Source organism: Maylandia zebra, linkage group LG7 (assembly GCF_041146795.1).
Source record: "Maylandia zebra isolate NMK-2024a linkage group LG7, Mzebra_GT3a, whole genome shotgun sequence".
Taxonomy (NCBI): domain Eukaryota; kingdom Metazoa; phylum Chordata; class Actinopteri; order Cichliformes; family Cichlidae; genus Maylandia; species Maylandia zebra.
This window is the reverse complement of record NC_135173.1, coordinates 46,749,127-46,770,789: the sequence shown is the minus strand read 5'-3', so window position 1 is coordinate 46,770,789 and position 21,663 is coordinate 46,749,127. Positions and strand designations below refer to the sequence as shown.

Here is a 21,663-nt window from a genome sequence, read left to right as displayed (position 1 = left end):
AACTAAAAACTACCAATTTCCAGACACCATTAAAACCACTAAAATGGTGATTATACGTAACCTTTACTGCTGACGTGAGAAGTTTGTTCTTATCAGCTTAACCAATATATCAGATTAATGTCTAATAAATTAACCTTAACATGACTGAAAGAGCTCCACAACTCTGAAACTTTCCTATTGCCAACATGTGTTTGGCACACCACAAACAGAACAACCAGCTGATCCAACAAAACTTTTAAAGAGTGTAAATAAATAATGTGTAACTTGTTGCAACGATACAAAAATATCATTTTAAACAGCACCGTCACATAATCTTAGTAAAGGGTCATTAGTAACTACACGGAAAATTTCAAGAAATCTTTTTCATCTATCTGAAAGAAGACAAAAAAATATTGGCTACTATGTCAGATTTTTAAAATTGCCCAATATTGATATTTAAATTAAAAAAAAAAAAAAAATCCTGTAAGAACTAGAGCCCAAACAATAAAGATTCCCAGATACGTTTTTTCCTTGTTCACAGACAGACCACACTGAGATGCAGTGAAAATTTATAGAAATCACAAAATTTATTGTATACAGTATATATCTCACATGGAAAAAAAAAAAAAAAAAAAAGATTGACTATTATTTTGTAAAACTTTAGAATAGCTGGAATGCTGCACACATTGAACGAGTTACACTTCGCTTGCGTTTGCTATTAAAAACAACCCAACAATAATACTGGTTTCCTTTAATAAAACACGTTGGACTTTGACAATTTAATTATATCTCTAAGAAAATAAAGCTAATTCAGCTTTCAGATCAGTGGTCGGGTCCACAGCTGGCCTGATGTGATTTTGACTTGTGACAAGGCTTTGGGCTCTTTAACCCTCCTGTTCCAAGAGCTTCTGTTGTGTCAACATTACAATCTCCTCCATCACCTCTGGTTTTAAGAGGTCCTTCACCTACAGAGACAACATAAATCAAAAGCATAACCACATACACCCATGGATGTACATGTTTTCAGTCTGTGTTTATGGTAACAGAAAGTGTTTTTATCGAGTTGCAGCTTGAGCGCGAGTGCACAGTAACACTTTATATGGGTTGGCTCGATTGTAAATATAATACAGAAGAAAAATGTGCCACATAGTGGATATGCTGATATCATTGCAAGAGTAGTGTTTGCGAGACGCATGGGCGATTAAGTCATTTGTTCCCCACCCCAAAGGGCAATGAAATCAACCGTGACTGTTCCACACTGCAAAAACAGCCGAGTCAAAGTTGAGAACTGCACAGTATTTTTTCCACTAGTGGTGCCCAGGAGCTGGAGAATTACAGTATGACCACTAGATGGCACAATATGACACAGAAAAGAATTGGGGGTTTTCTGGTGTTGCAATAGTTTTGTAATCATATTGTTTACAAACATGAAACAACAGGTGTCATTATAACAAAAAATGACTGTAAATTGTAGTAATGTCAATAATTTAGTTTCAAAGGCTGGTTTTTACTGGAGTGATTCTTACCTGGTGCTGAAGTGATGATTCGTAGCAGTAGAGAACACTGGTGTCATACAGGAGGACTTTGTGCGCAGCCAAAGCCAGCAGGCAGTTTCTCAACCGTGAAATGACCTCTCGATCCGACAGGCTGACAGGCTGAGGAACCAGAGATGAGAGATGCACAAACGAATAAGCTCTGTGTGTACGGTGTAAACCACAAGCATCCGGAGCATCATTACATACTCTTGCAAGTCTTCAACTTGCAAACATTTTTTTTTAAACGTCTTTCTAATGCTCCTTCAGACTGAAGCTGCCTTCAGCCCGTGTTGCTGAAGGTGCTTTTTTACCAAGCCGAGTGTGGCACACGAAGGTGATTGACTCAAACAGTCAAGGATGCCCCAACTTGATGGAATAGTTGGTTGCTCTGGCCTTGCCTTTAGGTTGAATGATGAAAGTTTGTGCATTTGGTTGAAGCTAAGCACACAAAACACTACTTGTGTGAGCAGTAAAAATCATTAATGGATGGCAGCGTTCCCGTTCCATTGACAGCCATGCATGCCCGAGCCTCTTTCCAAGTTTTAGTTCATCAGTCCATAAAAATTTGTTCCAGAACTCTCACTGATTTTGCAAACTACAACCAGGCCTTTCCATTTAGAAAAAAATAAAAAATGTTCCTTGTGCTGAATGCTTAGGTTCTCTACATGTTTTCTCTACTTAGTTTTTCAGTGCACACCTTTATTTTAAATTACATTTTTAAATTTACTACCTTTTGATATATAACATACAATATATTAACTATATTTTGATACATTTTTGCTTTTCTGTCTCTTGTTACTTTCTTTATAAGCATGGCTGTGTGTTGAATCCTCCTACTGATAGACAAGAACAGCTCAATACTCTCAGTGAACTTTTAGCAGCCAAGCTGAAAACTACTATTGCGATTTGTGTGCAGAGAAAACTGACACATAGTTCTTTCAATCTTGATGTAAATGTACTTAAATCAATACTCAAACATTAAATTAGTATCCATTACTTTTCCAAACTTGGGAAAGCAGAAGGAAAAATGTGGGCAACCACCAGTGCTACCCCTCAGCTTCTGAGTAGACAAACCTTTCAGAGAACTTGACCTTTGACCTTGAGGTCAATTCCACTGAGATTTGAAGTCAACCAACATTTTTAGTGAATGCACCGATTGTATCAATTTGAAATTCCTACATTTCCTAAAACAACAAGAAATTGTTTTCCAAATTCATATGCCCATTGATCAGTAATAAAAATATGGAATACAGTTTTTTGTGGTGTCCTACCTCAAGGCTGGTGTAGAAACCCCCAGCTTCCTCCTCTTGTTGGCCCGGTGTGGGATACAACCACACAAAGCCATTATTCCCCAGGATAATGGATGCGCCACACGGCAGGTTGTGGAAATGCGTTTTCTGCCTCTTGATCAGAGAAGGGGAAAGCTGGACCAGTACTCCTTGACCCAACTGATAGTCAGAGGAAGCAGAGACAGGGTGTTAGTTTAAATGAAAATAACGATCGTTACTCTTATTATTGAACTAACACAGTTACTCCAGTTTTAGCTTGACTTCACTGGCATCCTGTCAGTTTTAGGGTTAATTTGAATATTTTATTGATTGTTTTTAGGATACTAAATAGGTTGGCCTGCCCCCCGTATTTGTCTGCTCTTATTAATGTCCACACTCCTTTCGGAGCTCTGAGGTCTGCTAATCAAAAAAAAAAAAAAAAAAAAAAAAAAAAATAGGGGTCATAGAGCTTTTCAGTTGTTGCCCTGAGTCTCTTGAATGTGTTTCTATTTCATAATAGATCTGCCATAATAGATCTTTTTACTTTTCTTTGCTCAGTTTCTACTTTCCGGCCTTTAAAAAAACCCTGACATCTTACTTGTGAAGTACTTTGATCAACTCTGGTCATTTGTAATGTGCTATATAAATAAACTTGCCCTTTACCTTTTCACATATCTTTGTGTACACTGGAATAACTTACTTTTCCATACTTTAAACTACGGGTGTGAAGTGAAAGAGCTCCATCCAAGAAGACAGACTGCACCTCTGCCTGAAACCACAAGAAAGGTTCAACACAGATTATGTAACCGGGAATAAAATCACTGGAAAGCCAGTGAGAAATTATAATAGAGAAGTCTGACTTACACTGATGAGATCTCCCTCCTGAAGATATTCTCTCATGGTCAGCTCATCTTCTGCTGATCTTCTCCTCTAAGTAAGTAAGACAGAAAGAAAGAAAGACAGAAAGAAAGACAGAAAGAAAGGAGATGATCAAATATTAATTTTAATACGTCAGCCAAAGCTGTCTTCTCCCAGTGAATCACACTTTCTACCATCTCACCAACTCTCCTCCTGGCAGGTTTACAGAAGACAACAAGAGGACAGAGTCCAGTCGGGAGTTTGTCTGCACCTTCCATCTTTTCTGCTGCACCTATACATTTTAAAGAAGAAGAAGAAGAAAATTTAAAAAAAAAAACCCAAAATGAACCAAAATGAAAACAAGTTTCTGCAATCACTGTCTTTTCTTATAACTAAAGTGGTTGTATATGAGAACAAATACTAGGAATTACCTCTGTAATTCTGCCAACCACAACATCTCCAACCTCACCATTAAACCTGCAATCAAAGCACACTTTACAATGTAAGAATGAGTATATAGATGACAGGCCTATCTAAGTCTTTGACCGTTTAAGAGTTCAGTCACTCACCTGGTCTTAAGTGGCCTGACACAGATGAGTTTGTCCACCCTCTGCACCTCTCCTGCGACTGAAGCTGTCAACTTGTCGTCATCAACGTAGGTGCCATGACCCCTGCGGACAGACGGTATCAAACATTAGTTCTGAAGAGAACAGCCAAAAAAAAAGAAAGAAAAAGAAACAAGGGTAAAGTGCAGCATTCAGAGGTCACACAACACAATGCGGCAGTTTATCCGATTAGAGTCCTTATCCTTACTTACTGTGTATCAGTGTAGAAGGTTGCAAATGAGACCGGCTGACTTTATGCTCACCTGCTAATTCAGTATGGCACTGGCTGTCATCTGGAGCTTTTATTTATTTACCTTTACAAGCCAGATACCTGAAACAGACCCGAACAGCAGCACACTCCTGTGTTTGGTTGATTTCCCATAATAACTCAAATAAAACCAACACCTACCTCATGAACCCAGTGTCTGAAGTAATAACATCCCCCGGTACGACCAGATCTTTTCGGTCAAAAGCAGACGCTGATAGCGACACGGGTTTTCTAATGGTCGGTAATCTCATATCTGCAGCCATGCTTCTTCCTTTGCTTCTTCTTCTCTTCACTTTTTTGGCGGTTTGCGGAACTTATAAGAGTTTTACCGCCACCTACTGACGCGTTAGTTGTATTTATTTACTTTTAAAAAGCACCTAGTCTAATAAAATGTAAATAAATAAATAAATAAAGTAAAAAAAAAATTAAATACATGTCTTATATCTGTGGCGTTAGTGATATATATATATAAACAGTAAATGTTTATGGGGAGGAAAACTCACAAACACTGCTTCTTTTCCTTCTTTAGCCGCTGACAACATCTAGCTGCTTCCCTGCATCTCTCTAGCATCCTCCTCTGTCACAACAACTGCACATCCTCCTTTACTACATGAATGAATCTTCTCTGTGGTCTTCCTGTTTTCCTCCTGCCTGGCAGCTCCATCCTTTGTCCCGTATATCTGCTATCCTTCGCTCCAAACCATCTCAGCCTTGCCTCTCTTGACTTATTTTTCAAACCACTCAGCCTGAGCTATTTCTCTGATATACTCATTTCTAATCTTGGTGGACTCCCAGTGGTAATCTCATTATCTTCAGCTCTGCCACCTCCAGATCAGTCTCCCGTCTTTATGTTGACACTGTGATCTCCAAACCATACAACACAGCAGGTCATATATCCATCTTGTAAACCTACCCTTTCTCTGGCTCCACAAAGACCCAGTGCAACTCCTCCTGACCTTCTCTCTACTTGTCCATCAACACTCACTGAGTGCTTCAGCATAGTCCTGTTCCACAAACTTTATTTTATTTTATTATTATGGGAAGAATGATACACTAACATGATTAAAATTCCATGTTATTTCAATAATACTTTTATTCTGCTAAATAGCGCGCCATTTCATGGATGGATTTATGAGCTGGATATAAAAGATAAAACTGATGCACAGGCTCTAAATAATTAGGTTAAAAGCTTGTGTTGATATATGTTGATTTAAAAAGAACATAGCAAATCTAATGTGGATTATGGTTGCAGGATTCAGTGCAATGGTTGCAAATAATAATAATGAAAAGAAGAATTAAAAGTAGAAGAAAAAGAATGTATTACAATTAAAAGATGTCAGATAGACTGCAGTTAAGTCACACCCCTATAAAATTGTTTTTCCCAGGCATTTCCATTTTCACCACCAGGTGGCAGCATCGAGCCAAGCTGCCGACACCGCCACCTGGATTCGCACAACGGAGCGGTGACGTCAGATGTCAACAGGACGCAAACTTCCACTATTGCAGCCAATCAGCTTTTGGTCAGACAGACTCTTGGAAAGATGGCGACGGTGAGGCACAGAGGAGTGAAAACTGGACGCTTTGCTGTTACTAAACACCGCAGATCCACACTTCGCTAGAACCCACACGGCACCGGGTGTGGAAGTTAATCGGTCCGCTCTTGAGTCTGAACCCGCCGTTTGGGGCCGTATGGTGACGCTGCGGGTTTGCGCGCTGTTGTTTTCGGTTACACTTGGACTTCTCATTAGCTTTAAGTTGAAAAGCCAGCGCTAGCCCGGGCTAGCTGTGTAGCCTCACTCGGCTGTTTGGAAGCTGTATGGTACCCTTAACCGGTGTCAACACTGGCTTGTATATACCTTATAATTTTTTTTGTATTTCCGGAGCCGCTCATGAGTCACCTGGATTAAATATTGCACTTAAGGAGGAACAGGGGACCACAAACTATTTGGCACTGCTGCGCCGAGGCGGAGTGAGTTTGCCGTCATGTATTTTCTAACCGGCTGGCCACGGAGGCTGCTTTGTCCGCTGAGGAGCGAAGAAGAGCCCTTCTACATCCAGCCCAGCTCCCAGCGCTTTTACTTCGCTCTGCTGTCAGAGACGCAGCTCAGCGTTTGGTTTAGTCGGGTGAGTTGAAACTCTGATCGGTCTTGAAATCAGCTGACAAAACAAAAACAAAAAAACGCTAGCTAAGATGTGATCTGGTGCCGTTTTCATTTCAAACGCATTGCAGCAGAGGGTGATAACCTGGCCGGCTGCCCTTCATGTTTTATTAAGTGCCGTAAATAAACACGGGGAGAAACTGTGGTGTCCCCATATGAGTAACTCAAACTACTACGTCTTCTTTCTTTTTTTTAACCTTCATGTGTTGGCAGAGGGTTCCACGTACACAGATATCAGACGGCAGGTGAACTCGTTACACATCATTACACGTGGATGTGTCATTCATTACTTAAGTTAAAACAATAATTTGACAGCAAAACTCAACCACAGTGGATTGGTGTTCACCTGATAGACGCTTTATAGCAGTTCAGTTTAAAGTTGCCCAAATGTTAGTAAATTGTATATTTTGGTAGGTGGACTGGTACTTATATAGTGCCTTTCTGCTCAGTTGAGCATTCAAAACACTTTCTTACTATAAGTGTTACACACATTCATACAGATGCCTACATAGCGGGGGTCAGTACCTTTGGAGGAGTCAGGGAGCAGTCCACTACCTTTAGATTGGTAGACCACCTACGCTACCACCTAAGCCATGTACAGCTACATCCGCTCTACTCATCAGTTTTACCCAGCAACATACAGGTCAAAGGTTAAGTTACTGTCAACAAAACATTTGTAATAGTGTTCAAAACATGCCATGACATGTTTTGCTTACCAGTAGTTTTCAGGAATTTAGGCAGCGCAGTTACAAAATAAATGTCAACACTTATCTCAGCACAATAATCGCGGTGTTTATTTTGTATGTCAAGGCCACAAATGCGTCACATGACAGGAACATTTCACAGTGACTTAAACCAATCAGTCAATGTTAATTCTGTCTATTTATAAACTTATTGGTGCGGTCCAATAAGTTTATAAAAGTGCCAACATGCTGTGCTGCAGCTGGTTTCTTAACAAAACACCAAACTCTGAGCACTGCAACATCTAAAACATCTGGCTTAATTGACTCCTGAACCTGCTGGTATAGAGCCAAGGGAGCAGTGACTTTGAGGTGCGTGGTAACAACATAAACAGGGCTGAACAGATAGTGATGCCAGTGATGTGACATTCAAAATGGAACTTGGAAGGACAGACTGTAGAAATTAGTGGTAGGTCAGTAGCTTGTCAAACACATGAATGCTTTATTGGCAATCTCTTCTTCCCAAGAAATGCAAATAAAAACATCAAGGACTTTCTTGATAAGTTGTTGAAACAAGGGTTAATTGAAGAAGTCTAACAGCATAAGAAAAAATACGTATATTTCGATATATATTTTGAGTCACTGCATGTGGGATTCAGGTGATGCTGGACATGGTGGCAGCTTCATCATATTAATTCCTGTTTTTCACACTGTTTTTTTTTTTTTAAATCTAAAATTAAAAAAAATGCAGAGAGTAGATGTGGTTTCTCTTTCACTGTTTCCAGGGAACTTCTCTACCCACTAAGCTCAGCTTTCAATACCATAGAAATGCGGAATGGGTCATGAATTGTTTGGTGTGCCTCCATTTTAGTACTTCTTCAGTATCTTTATCAACATCATACAGAGTATTTTGAATTCTTCTCTGTTGGCCTTGTTTATTTGAACGTTTTTGCCATGGTGACATCGAAAGGGAGCATATAATTGATTTTTATAACCTGCTCTTGTGTACATTCTTTATAACGGTCTGTGATACATGCACACAGTCTGAATATTATTGAGTTGTGGCAACAATGGATCAGGGTTACAGTTAATTTCCAGAGACCTGCACAGGATGCGACCTTGTTTTGTTTCCCCTCCTTTCTTAAGAGTTCTGAGTGCCTGCAAGTATCCGTGGGGCATCCAGGAAAAGGAATGTCGATTGGAGGAACTTCTTCCTCTTGACATGTGCTGGTCACCCCTACTAAGTCCATTGTGTCCTTCAACTTTTCTGTATAGCTTAGGGGTTATCAGATGGCTAACATTAGGCTACTGCAGGGCTACCAGAGGAAGAAATAATTTTGATTTTTAAACAAAATAAGGAAACAAAAGTTCACAAACTTTTATTTCCATACAATTTAACTTGGATCCTTTTTTGGTATTGTTAATGTTGTCAATATTGTGATTAGCAATGAGCAAATTAGGGGTTTTTCCCAAGGAGAAGTCAGCATTTTCATAGAATCATTATTCTACCAAATAAATGGCACCAAAAATTTGGCTTAGTAGTTTTCAGTCTTGCCAGGTGACTGACAGAAAGTACCAAAAGTAAAGACTAACCTCACTGTGATGGTTTCCTTTCAAATCCAGTGTGTTGATGTAGAAAGACAAAAGTAAGCTATTGAGCTTCCAACATGTCAGTGTGCTACTTCTATTTAAGTAAGTTTTGCTTTTCCTAATGAGGAGATAGGTTTCTGTTTCCATCAGGTTCAGGTATCATTGGCATTATTAAATTTTAATTCTACGAAAGCGACACAATAGGTTAGGAATGGTTAAGCCCGTTGTCTCATTACAGTGAGTAGATACCAGCATTAAAGTTGCACAGCTGGAATTACATTACTGCTTTACCTCACCATAGCCAGTGTCCTGTTTTTACTGTAATAATGATCCTTGTTATATCTCACTGAAAACTGATTCAACAGCCTTACTTTAACACTCTGGGATGCCATACATACTTTTAAAATGTTTTCAATGATTGTGGTGCTAATTGTGTAAGTGGAAGGACAGGATTAACTGAATCAAGAGAGGTCACCAGAGTGAAGCCCACACATGAAAAAGCTTGATTACCACTTCAATTGGCAGTAAAATCAATTGGCAGTCATACTTTTGTAGCAAGTCTCAAGCGTCCATTATTGTTGATGCTCTGTACTGTTATTGTTGAATGTTGAATTATACTGTGCCAGATGCTTGATCTTAAGAAACCAAATCTTTTCACATTTTTTTTCCTCTTCAGCAGCTGTTTTAAAACTTGAAAATTTATTGGTTGGACATACAGGTTTTCTTTTTGAAGCTGTAGGCTAGTTCTTATTTTGCTGTAGAGAGAATAAGGTGAGGTAAACTAAGGGTGGTAGCCTCAAGCATACAGTTGTGGTTATAAGTATACATGCAGATATCAGGCATGAATGTCATGTTAACTTTGGGCTTGCAGTGATTTCTCTGAACTGTTTTTTTTGTTTGTTTTTTTATTTTATTTTTTGATCATTTTCCAGGTACAAACCATGGCTTTTAATCATAGTTCACAAATTGTTTATAAGGTCGACGTTAAGGCTTTGGTAAGACCATTCCAAAAATTTAATATTAGCCTTTTTTTATCTGTTCCAAAACCAATTTTGATGTGTGTTTGGGATCATTGTCTTCCTGGAACAATGGAACATCCAACTGTGTCCAAAGTTCGACCGTCTAACTCTTGAGTTAAAGTGAAGTTGAAGAATTTGGAGGTAGTCCTCCTTTGTTATTCCATCCACTTTGTGCAATCTGCCAAGGGCAGCAAAACAGCCCAAGAGCGTGATGCTACCACCACCATCTTTGATAGTTGGTACAGTGTCCTCAGGTTTGAAAGCTTCACCTTTACTCCTCCAACCATAACTGTTGTCATTGCAACCAAATAATTGTGTCTCATCTGAACATAAAACTTTCTTCAGAAGGCGTTTGGCTCCTGAAGGCAAATTTAAGTAGAGTTTGAAGGTGTCGATTTTGGATCAAGGGCTTCTTTCTTGGTCGTCCACATTGATGTAATCCTGCTTCACTATGGACAGTGATGCTGGTGTTCCAGCATTTTTCAGGTCATTGGGGTTAAACTGTCCCTTTGGAAAAGTGGTGACACATTCAAGTAACTTGGATTTGTGTACATTTTTTTTGAAAGATGTATTTGTTTAGCAATGGCTCCTTGTGTCAACTTGTGTAAATGTTAGGTCATCACTGAGTTCCTTGGAATTCCCCATTGTTCTGAGTATTGGTCAGTCCAATGAGTGCTATCAAACAAATCATTTTTATGCTGCCAAAGAAAAACCACCAGTTGTAGTCATGATCACTAAAAGAATTTAATAGGCCTTGGTCTTGCCAATTTAAAAGATATTGTAGAACCTTGTGCACCCAGTTCTTGTTTTTTTAAAGTCATTATAGATGTATGCTGTACAGTCATTCAGCCCTGGAAAAAGAACAGTTCATGAAAGTCATGAAAACCCACATACCGGTAATTGCCATGACATCTATGCCCATGATGGCTGTATGAGAACTTCGCAACACACCTGTAGTTTATCCATTTTGCGTGATAGAAAGAGAAGCCTCAACATGCTTTTGTTTTCTCAGTAAAAATAGATTTTTCACAGTCCATGGGCCTCACTAGGTAGGAGATTTTTGGCATCACTGAGGTATTATAGTCATCCCATTTTTGGAAAAGAATTTGAAATCAAATCTGTATTTCTTCTTTGCCAAATACCCACCATTTGAGGCAATAAATCATTCCCGACAAATCCCCTTCCAGCACATTGGCTGACAAATATCTTTATAGATTATCTCTGTCAATCACAACCAACACTAGAAATAAAGCTGCTGTCATAATATCACACTGACATTGTTTACTGGGCTGCTGCCTGGGATTTATTTCATTTTTATTTTTTCGTAGATAGATGAGTTACTAGCTGTCACACAGCATGTTTTTTTTAAGCATTTTTTAAATATTTCTATATTAATTACTTGATACAAGAGGTATGCTGTTTTCTTTTGTAGCTCCAGTGTTATTTGTTTAATATCAAATCAGATGATTTTGACCTCCAGAGCTCACTTTCTTTCCCATATTTCTGTTTCCCACCCACAGCCCAGTGTTTTGATAGTCAGCTATATCGAGTCTGCAAAGGCAGCGGCTCAGTTTGGCTTCTACCAGAAAGCAGAATGGAAACCAGACGACTCAATGATAGCTGTGGCGGTAAGTACACCCTTTGGCAATGTCATATCATATTTGCAGTTTGACTGATCAGCTTACGTTCTCCCCCAAGCTCTGTTACTGCAAAACACTAAAGTTGATACCAACTGCAGAAATGTAGTTTTGACTGAGTTTCCCTGGGACAAATTGTGTCGCATATTAGAGTAAACATCAACACATATTTTTGAGATTTTTTTTTTCTTTTCAAGTGCTATCAAACAATCATATATCACAATTATGTCCTGGTTAAGCAGCCTTTTCTGGCATACACAAACATATGTCTTTGAGGGCTGACTGCTCACATAAGCACGATTGGTTCGCATGCAGTTAAGGCAAAGAGTCTGTGCTGCCTTCTTACAAGAACTCTGCCTGTTTCTTCTTCTCCTTTTTTTTTTTTTTTTTTTTTTTTTTAATAGGCCATTTGATTTTAGGTGTGAGTAAATTAAACCCAACCTTAAGAAACAAGTTAAAAGTCAGAATTGGTTGCAAGATCAAAACTTCTTCAGTGTGCAGAAAAAACCCCAGTTAAAAAAGGTCAAAAGCAAATTCATGTTGTGTAAGACAGCGGTCCCCAACCCTCTGGGCCACAGCCCGTGAGTCATTTGCTACCGGGCCGTGAGAGTTGAGCCTTGGGTGTGGAATTTAAGGTTTTTATCGTTATTTTTATTTTTTTTGTCGTTTTTATTGTTAACTCTGTTTCCCTGGGTCTTTTCCCGTGTGTTATGAATAAACCTTCTTTTTTTTCTTTTTTTTGGTACCAGTCTTGGTTTTATTTTGTTGTATTTGTCCATGACACCTTAAAGGCCGGTCTGTGAAAACATTGTCAGACAAAACTAGTGCATGGCGCAAAAAAGGTTGGGGACCGCTGGTGTTAGATATAACATGTTGCACCCAGGAGTGGGTGATACAGCTTCAGAAGTATATCACAATATTTAAAGGAAATGTGCAATACATTTTTTTGACTACATAGAAAAAAATTTTGTGAACAGTGGTTTTTTTTGTTTGTTTTTGTTTTGGATGCCCACAAGTAGCAGCATTTATGAGTGTAAATAAATGGGTGTTTTCCATCCTCCTTTTGCACTGAGCCACTTCCTACTTTGAAGAGCGAGTCGATTGAAAAAGGTGCCACCAGCAGCAGCAGGAGCGTTATGGTGCTCTAGTTGTGACACAACGTAAGTCAAAAGTTGACACAAACGTAGCCTCGTTATCTTTCCTTGAAATTTAAGGAAAAGTATAACATGACTGCGTAACATCTTAGTTTAAAAATAACTAATGCTGAAATGTATCTTCCTTCCTCTATTGGTTTGTCTTCGATCGAGTTTTATAACTAGCTCCTTAAAGCCCTGCTTTTCCACTACGTAACCAAATCAATAATTTCCATCCACTGTTTGCTCTTCATGTCATGGTGGGGGGATCATTTGTTTACTTTTTGGTTGCACGTCACCAGCTGCTAGCATCTCGTCATTTACAGCCTGATTGTGCTCAACTGTATGTTTTTTGCCTCAAGTGATGAAACACGTTAGTTGTTTCCATCTTTAGTGGGAGCAGTGCTTTGTTGGAGGTTATTGAAGTAGCTCCCTTTTTAGTTTACTAAAGTGTCATCAGAGGCTGACACACGGCTCTTGCTGTCAGACTTGCCTGGTTGGACACACTAGGGAACATACAGTGGGGCAAAAAAGTATTTAGTCAGCCACCGATTGTGCAAGTTCCCCCCCTTAAAATGATGACAGAGGTCAGTAATTTGCACCAGAGGTACACTTCAACTGTGAGAGACAGAATGTGAAAAAAAAATCCATGAATTCACATAGTAGGATTTGTAAAGAATTTATTCGTAAATTAGGGTGGAAAATAAGTATTTGGTCACCTCAAACAAGGAAAATCTCTGGCTCTCACAGACCTGTAACGTCTTCTGTAAGAAGCTTTTCTGTCCCCCACTCGTTACCTGTATGAATGGCACCTGTTTGAACTCATCATCTGTATAAAAGACACCTGTCCACAGCCTCAAACAGTCAGACTCCAAACTCCGCCATGGCCAAGACCAAAGAGCTTTCGAAGGACACCAGGAAAAGTATTGTAGACCTGCACCAGACTGGGAAGAGTGAATCTACAATAGGCAAGCAGCTTGGTGTGAAAAAATCAACTGTGGGAGCAATCATCAGAAAATGGAAGACATACAAGACCACTGATAATCTCCCTCGATCTGGGGCTCCACGCAAGATCTCATCCCGTGGGGTCAAAATGATCATGAGAACGGTGAGCAAAGATCCCAGAACCACACGGGGGGACCTGGTGAATGACCTGCAGAGAGCTGGGACCAAAGTAACAAAGGTCACCATCAGTAACACACTACAACGGCAGGGAATCAAATCCCGCAGTGCCAGACGTGTTCCGCTGCTGAAGCCAGTGCATGTCCAGGCCCGTCTGAAGTTTGCCAGAGAGCACATGGATGATACAGCAGAGGATTGGGAGAATGTCATGTGGTCAGATGAAACCAAAGTAGAACTTTTTGGTATAAACTCAACTCGTTGTGTTTGGAGGAAGAAGAATACTGAGTTGCATCCCAAGAACACCATACCTACTGTGAAGCATGGGGGTGGAAACATCATGCTATGGGGCTGTTTTTCTGCCAAGGGGACAGGACGACTGATCCGTGTTAAGGACAGAATGAATGGGGCCATGTATCGTGAGATTTTGAGCCAAAACCTCCTTCCATCAGTGAGAACTTTGAAGATGAAACGAAGCTGGGTCTTCCAACATGACAATGATCCAAAACACACCGCCCGGGCAACAAAGGAGTGGCTCCGTAAGAAGCATTTGAAAGTCCTGGAGTGGCCTAGCCAGTCTCCAGACCTCAACCCCATAGAAAATCTGTGGCGGGAGTTGAAAGTCCGTGTTGCTCGACGACAGCCCCAAAACATCACTGCTCTCGAGAAGATCTGCATGGAGGAATGGGCCAAAATACCAGCTACTGTGTGTGCAAACCTGGTAAAGACCTATAGTAAACGTTTGACCTCTGTTATTGCCAACAAAGGTTATGTTACAAAGTATTGAGTTGTATTTTTGTTATTGACCAAATACTTATTTTCCACCCTGATTTACGAATAAATTCTTTACAAATCCTACCATGTGGATTCATGGATTTTTTTTTCACATTCTGTCTCTCACAGTTGAAGTGTACCTGTGGTGCAAATTACTGACCTCTGTCATCATTTTAGGTGGGGGAACTTGCACAATCGGTGGCTGACTAAATACTTTTTTGCCCCACTGTACATGCGCGGTTGAAGTAAAAGTTTATGCTGGGATCGGTGTTTTACATGACTGTCTGAAATCGCTAATAACATCTTTATGTGTATTATGGTTAGTTTGTGCAACATTAATCACTTTTCTTACCAGTGAATCTCAATATTTGATAGACACAGATGATGACTGTTGGGATTTGTTACATATGGAGATTTAATTAGTGGTTCTAAGATGCTTGTGGATGTAGCACTTTTACAATAATATTAGTATGACTAATAATGTGTTTGATCAGTTGAAGTCTTTGTTGTGGAGTCTGACAGCAGTGGGGAGGAAAGACCTGCGAAATCTCTCCGTCTCTGTCTCCTTCAGCCTGCCACTGAAGGAGCTGCTCAGTGCTGTCAGAGTCTCCTGCATGGGGTGGGAGATGTTGTCCAACAGGGATGAAAGCTTAGCCACCATTCTCCTGTCACTCACCACCTTCACTGGGTCCAGAGGGCATCCTAGAACAGAGATGGCCCTGCGGATCAGCCTGTTCAGTCTCTTCCTGTCCCCAGCAGAGATGTTGCCACCCCAGCAGACCACACCATAAAAGATGGCTGAGGCCACCACAGAGTCATAGAAGGTCTTCAGGAGTGGGCCCTCCACTCCAAAAGACCTCCGCAGCAGGTACAGCCTGCTCTGACCTTTCCTGTAGAGGGCGTCTGAATTATGAGTCCAGTCCAGTTTGTTGTTCAGATGAACACCAAGGTACCTGTAGCTGTCCACAGCTTGTCCATACCTTGGATGTTCAGTGGTTGCAGTGGAGGATGTTTGTGCCTGCGGAAGTCTACCACCAGCTCCTTGGTTTTACTGGTGTTGATCTGTAGGTAGTTCAGCTGGCACCAGTCCACAAAGTCTTGAGTCAGTCCTCTGTACTCCTTGTCGTCCCCATCAGTGATGAGGCCGACTATTGCAGAGTCATCAGAGAACTTATGCAGAAAACACTGGGTGGAGTTGTGGGAGAAGTCTGCAGTGTAGATGGTGAAGAGGAACGGAGCCAGAACCGTTCCCTGTGGGGCCCCCCGTACTGCAGACGACCCTGTCCGACACACAGCCCTGAGTCCTCACATACTGTGGTCAGTCGGTGAGGTAGTCCAAAATTCAGGTAGTGAGGTGATGGTCCACTCCAGAGTTCTCCAACTTGTCCTTCAGGACCGTGGGAAGAATAGTGTTGAAGGCACTGGAGAAATCAAAGAACATGATTCTCACAGTGCTCCCAGCGGTCTCCAGGTGAGCGAGGGAACGATGTAGGAGGTGAATGACGGCAATAGCACTGAAACACAGTTGCTGAGCAGTCCACGTCATCAGACATCACTTTCAGTCACACATACTGCAGCGTTAACTATGGTGTGATATTACTGTGAAGTTTGCATGTTTAAGGTCTATAATATAACAGTAAATATAACATTAAGTCAAGAAAAATAACACTTTGTGGATAAAAATAAGGCAGAATCGCACAAGCGACATAAACCATATGGCCTCGCTATTCAATAATAGATATTTTAAAGATCATTTTGGGTACCTGTTGTGAGTATTTGTACATCAGTGTTCACAATTCTGGCGTTTTTGATTGAAAAACATGAACTCTTGACATACTGTCATGTCCACGTGTTTCAAAAAAGCAAGTTTGAAGCTAAACACGCTTTGACTTGTGTCAGGTCTACAACTTTCAAAAGGCCACAAGCAGCTCCGGGTTTAATGCTGCACGAACGGAATAGCCTGCAGCATTCAAAAAGTCTACTGCAGCTGTTTAAGTAAATAACGGCAAAACATCAACAACGACGCGAAGAATTGTAAAAGTGTCGACAGTTAGAGATAATTTAGACAAGATTAACTTGAGAGGGGCTCAGCGTGCTGAAAAGCACAGGGAATGTCGAAGGGGGACTAGTTGCGGAAGAACAGAAAGGATTTTACAGTGACGCAACAATGTCTGTGCTGTGGTTACACTTTGCTCCTAATCTATAGTGTCATACTTTATCCTTTGCTGAACACTGATTAAGTATGCAGTTGGCTTGAAGTGAAGCAAATTGTTCTCTGCCAAAGTGGAACTGTAATGCCCTGCCAAACCAGCCTGGCCTCATTGCAAAAAAATAAAAATAAAAATTAAATGGTCACAAAAAATATCGATTTATTTGACTCTTTTTATGGACATCAGGGACGACTTTATAACTAACGTATATCAAGAGGAAGTATATTTTGTGTCTGTAGCACGTTGTCTAGATTCTTCAGTGGCCATGCTTTATTATGGTAACAGAGACGATAAAGCTTTAAAGAAATGGCAACTCAAACCATATTTTTGTGTGAGTTTTTGTTGCTTAAATGTAACCATTTTAATGATAATTTGGGAATGGTGGAGTGATTCACTCCCCCACCCCACCACTCAAGCCTTCAAATTTGGATTTGTTTGGGAGTGGGGTTTCACTATTAGGACAAAAATCATTTTGGTGACCAAAAAAAAAAAGAAATTTTATGTTAAAGAGCACTAATAAGTAGATTAGAAGTTGTACAAAATGATATCACGTTTGTAGAGATGTTATAATTGTCCAGAGGATCTTACCATGTTACTCCCCTGTCAGATAGGACGTAGAAAACATGGTAATGTCTGCGGAGATGAAATGTTCTTCCACCATCTGTTAGCATTTAAGCACACATGCTTATTGATATTAGTTTAGACAGATATTTCCTTTACTGTCACATCTCCACATCTTAAGTGTGTGTGTGTGTGTGTGTGTGTGTGTGTGTGTGTGTGTGTGTGTGTGTGTGTGTGTGTGTGTGTGTGTGTGTGTGTGTGTGTGTGTGTGTGTGTGTGTGTGTGTGTGTGTGTGTGTGTGTGTGTGTGTACATCTGCACGCTGTAAAGTATACATTTTCAATTGTAATCACTGGTACATGTTGCCTGTGACCCCTCTCTGTGTTGAACTAATGTCTTCTTCAGCAACGTAACAGACAGACGTTGCATCTGTTCTATCAAACATACTGATGCACATAAAGAAGGATGAGCAGTGTTAGTGGAATCGGGCTGTTTCTCTTTTTGCATGCAAGATAAGATAGAGCTTGTGGGGATAAATGTTTGATAGGAGCTCATCTCATATATTATCATCTAGTTCCATTCAAAATTTCCTACCTTGATACCTGAGCAGGAATGCCTACTGTACATACAGGAAGTCATTGGTTACAGTTGGTCATGATTGTTAGCTGAGCTACTGGGATAACTGTCTGATGGAAGTGTCAGGTTGAGTAACCTCACAAAACAAGTGTCTAAGTCAGAAGATGAGTCAAGCGGGTTCTAAAGGCCATGTGATCAGCAACACATAGCACGACTGCCAAGACAGAAAACAAAAGGATAGGCATCAAAACAACCGGCACACAGAGCATTGATTCATTAGGATCATTAGTGTCTGCTCCAAAAAATCCACTGCTTTGTGTTTGGGTGTGCTAGTATCCATGCTTGCAGAGGCATGCAGCCAGAGGATGAGGAGTTTTAATTGTGTCATTTTTATATGTACTTTGAGTTTTTTCTTAATATATACACTAACTGGCCACTTTATTAGTTACACCTTGCTAGTTCTGGGTTGGACCCACTTTTGCCTTCAGAACTGCCTTTATTCTTCACAGCATATATTCAAGAAGGTGCTGGAAAAATTCCTATGAGATTTTGGTCCACATTGAAATGAAGGCATCACGCAGCATCACGGGCTTGATGCAGATTTGTTAGGTGATACATGATGCAATTCTCTAATTTCACAACATGCCAAAGGTGCTCTTTTGTATTGACATGTGGAGACTGTGGAGGTCATTTGAGTGCAGAAAACTCGTTTTGATGTCAAGAAAACAATTTGAGATGATCTGAACATCATGACATGGTTTGTTAATCTGCTGGAAGGCACCATCATTGTGGTCACGTAGGGATGGATGTTGAAGTAGTTTGGCTATTCTCCTTCGACCTGTGGTGTTAACAAGACATTTTTCACCCAGAGAGCTGCTGCTAACTGGACATTTTCTCTTGTTCCAACCATTCTCTGTAAGCTCTAGAGATGGTTGTGCAGGAAAGTCCCAGCAGTTTCTGAAATACTCAGTCCACCAGCAACCACATTCAAAGTTTTCTTTCTTCTCCATTCTGATGCTCACGTCTGTAAAATTTCTGTAAAATCTGTCTCAAATAATGCTATGTATGGTCACTTTGCCACTTGGCTATAAATGGCAGAATATCCCCTGTTTGTGTTTTGTGGAGTTTGGTATACCTTAGTTAGATTCCCTTGCATTTCCATGTAAAAAAACTGTCAAGGGCACAATACATTGTTCAGAGGTGTGGCAGTGTGCTCGTTTGTCCCAAAACACTACCTCTTGTTCTTGAATCCGTTCTGCAGAATCAGGTGTTAAAGAAGCTGCTCCAGTGTACAAATACTGCAGTGTGCAAAGCAGATACGCTTATTCAGCAGATGCTATTTTCTGATTGGCTTTTACATCTTCCGAGCTAGAAAATATGGGGAATATGGGGAATATGTTCCAAAAGACAGTGGAACAAATATTAGTGCAATAATCTCACCTCTCTTTCTCACTCACCTTTTTTCCTTGCTGCAAGAGTGCCAAAGTATACATGAATGAATGTTATGAACGTGTCTGAGAAAGCAGTAAGTCCCAGGCTCGGTCTGTCGGCACAACAGGGAGCAGGTGCAGAAGTTAAAAATACTAGGGCCCACACACCACTCACTTCCTGGGTTTACTTACTGCTGAAAGGAGTTATGTTCATGCACTTCATTTGTTTGGCAAAGATGATGCAACCATAAGAAGTCATCGAGGCTTACAGGTCTCAAGTTTGCTTGAAGCATTCACAGGATTTGTGGTGTCTTGACAAGCTGCTTATTCACAATGCCATAAATCCTCACACCTTCATTAGCACTGCAGTGTAATTATAGAGGGAACAGATTTGGACTGCAGAACAATAAAAGCCACCATTGCCCAGGCAGTAGTCCTTAATTCAGCTACCAGCTGTTTTCCAGATGTTTGACTGCAGGCCTTGAGGCTAACTAAACCATAGCTATGACTATCTTTAGCTCAGTGTGTGTCTGTGAGTATGAGAATGACAGAGAAATAAGTAAAGCAACTGACAGAGCAGGGAGAGGGATGGACTTCTGCGTGTGGTTGGCGTCAAGAAAGGATGACGTTCTTCAGACACGGGAAATACTTCTTACCATTTAGCTTTTCTCGTGTGTGTGTTTTGGGATCTTTCCGAGGCCAACGTGTTCCCTCTCTGTTTTTAGTCTCTCACACTGCAGCACTCAGGAAAGTGTTTTCACCAAAGACTGACCAAGAATACGGTGCAATTTTCTATCACACAGATGCACAACATACATAGTTATATTACTAGCATACATTTATAAACACATTCTAAAATGAAAAAGGATTAGGGTCAAAAGGGTTTCGTTTTATTTTGGTTTTTAAAGAAGGAACTGAAAGCTAAAAGTAAAGAGTCAGCAGTTTCAGCACTGTATCATATTTTGTAAACACAGGCAGCGCTCATTCCTGTTTTATCTTTAACATTCTGTGTGTTTATATAATGCGTGTGCGATTGTGCATGTTCGTGTCTATGGGATAATGTGGCTTGTTATAAAAAGTGCTTTAGATGCTCAGTTAATGCGGAAAAGCGCTATATAAAAGTAACCGTAAACTATGTCCTATAACTAAAATATAGCTGTAATATAGCTATATATAAATGTGATTATGTCCTATATAATTAATATAATAATAATAATAATGGATTCGATTTATATAGCGCTTTTCTAGGCACCCAAAGTGCTTTACAATACCACTATTCATTCACTCTCACATTCATACACTGGTGGAGGCAGCTACAGTTGTAGCCACAGCTGCCCTGGGGCAGACTGACAGAAGCGAGGCTGCCATATCGCGCCATCGGCCCCTCTGGCCAACACCAGTAGGCAAGTAGGGTAAAGTGTCTTGCCCAAGGACACAACGACCAGGACAGAGAGCCCAGGGATCGAACTGGCGACCTTCCGGTTACAGATGCGATTCCCAACCCCCTGAGCCACCGTCGCCCCGTTATGTAGTTATTACATAACTACATAATTATAACTATAAAACTATATCATATATGATAACATCCTATAACTATATATTGTTGGTGCATTTAGTTTACAACTTATATTGAGTTACTGTTACTTTTTGTCAAGTGTAGTTTGGTACACTTGTTGCAGTTAATAATTTGAGCTTTATTTTTGAAGTAATGAACTCCTCTGCACAAAGAGTCATGTGACTGGTGCTGTGATCTTGATTTCAGTTATGTGTTGTTTAGGTGTTTATACTAGTGGATGTAAGTAGTGGTTTCCGGTGTTGGGCTGTTACAGGCCCTAAGAGTGAGACTCTCATAGCGATGACTGTTTCCCAGTCGGGTCAGTGTGTAAGTGTACTGGGCACAGGAATGCAACAAAAAACAAACCAAACAATCAGAAACAGACTTGATGAGGGTGGCCTGAGGGCCTGACGTCCTCTAGTGGCTTCTGTGCTCCCTGTGCGGCACTGTGGAGCCAGCTTGCCATAAAATACCAGGATTGGCAGGTCCACCACTCACGCTCTGCGCTTATCACAGACGAGAGCAGATTAACCTTGAGTCTGGAGAAGCCGTGGAGAATGTTGTGCTGCCTGGAACATTGGTCAGCATGACCGGTTTAGTTGGGCTCGCATGGGACTGTGTATTGTTATGTTTTGACCCACCTGATGCTGCCAGGTTCAGTGTGAGACTGTCCAGGAGCTTAATTATGCTCTAGTCCCGATCTGGGAG

General features: G+C 40.6%; 2 protein-coding genes across 3 annotated transcripts in view; one reads left to right on the top strand and one right to left on the bottom strand.

Moving 5' to 3' along the window:
- Positions 1 to 541: 541 nt before the first annotated feature.
- exosc2 (exosome component 2) lies at positions 542 to 4,813 on the bottom strand. Its single transcript, XM_004538053.5, has 9 exons — positions 4,655 to 4,813; positions 4,210 to 4,311; positions 4,072 to 4,117; positions 3,843 to 3,932; positions 3,647 to 3,712; positions 3,483 to 3,551; positions 2,786 to 2,962; positions 1,506 to 1,634; positions 542 to 944 (listed from the first exon to the last, which is right to left on the bottom strand). Exons 1-9 carry the CDS (start codon positions 4,774 to 4,776, stop codon positions 864 to 866), a joined length of 882 nt encoding a protein of 293 aa, XP_004538110.3. The 5' UTR covers positions 4,777 to 4,813; the 3' UTR covers positions 542 to 863.
- A 1,212-nt stretch (positions 4,814 to 6,025) lies between these two features.
- The window catches only part of ric1 (RIC1 homolog, RAB6A GEF complex partner 1), a 46,032-nt gene continuing 30,394 nt past the window's right edge, over positions 6,026 to 21,663 (top strand). For both annotated transcript variants that reach the window (XM_076886509.1, XM_004538054.4), the window contains exons 1-2: positions 6,026 to 6,637; positions 11,482 to 11,589. In XM_076886509.1, the coding sequence (XP_076742624.1) occupies positions 6,497 to 6,637; positions 11,482 to 11,589 (249 nt within the window). In that variant the 5' untranslated portion in view covers positions 6,026 to 6,496. The remainder of the gene's footprint in view (positions 6,638 to 11,481; positions 11,590 to 21,663) is intronic.

Excerpts from the sequence above, each read along its gene's own strand:
- exosc2 (XM_004538053.5), bottom strand. The coding sequence starts at position 4,776 with ATGGCTGCAGATATGAGATTACCGACCATTAGAAAACCCGTGTCGCTA. Across the intron at positions 3,933-4,071 it reads TGGTTGGCAGAATTACAGAG|GTGCAGCAGAAAAGATGGAA; the intron begins GTAATTCCTAGT and ends TAAAATGTATAG. Across the intron at positions 1,635-2,785 it reads GTTTCTACACCAGCCTTGAG|CCTGTCAGCCTGTCGGATCG; the intron begins GTAGGACACCAC and ends CTGGTTCCTCAG.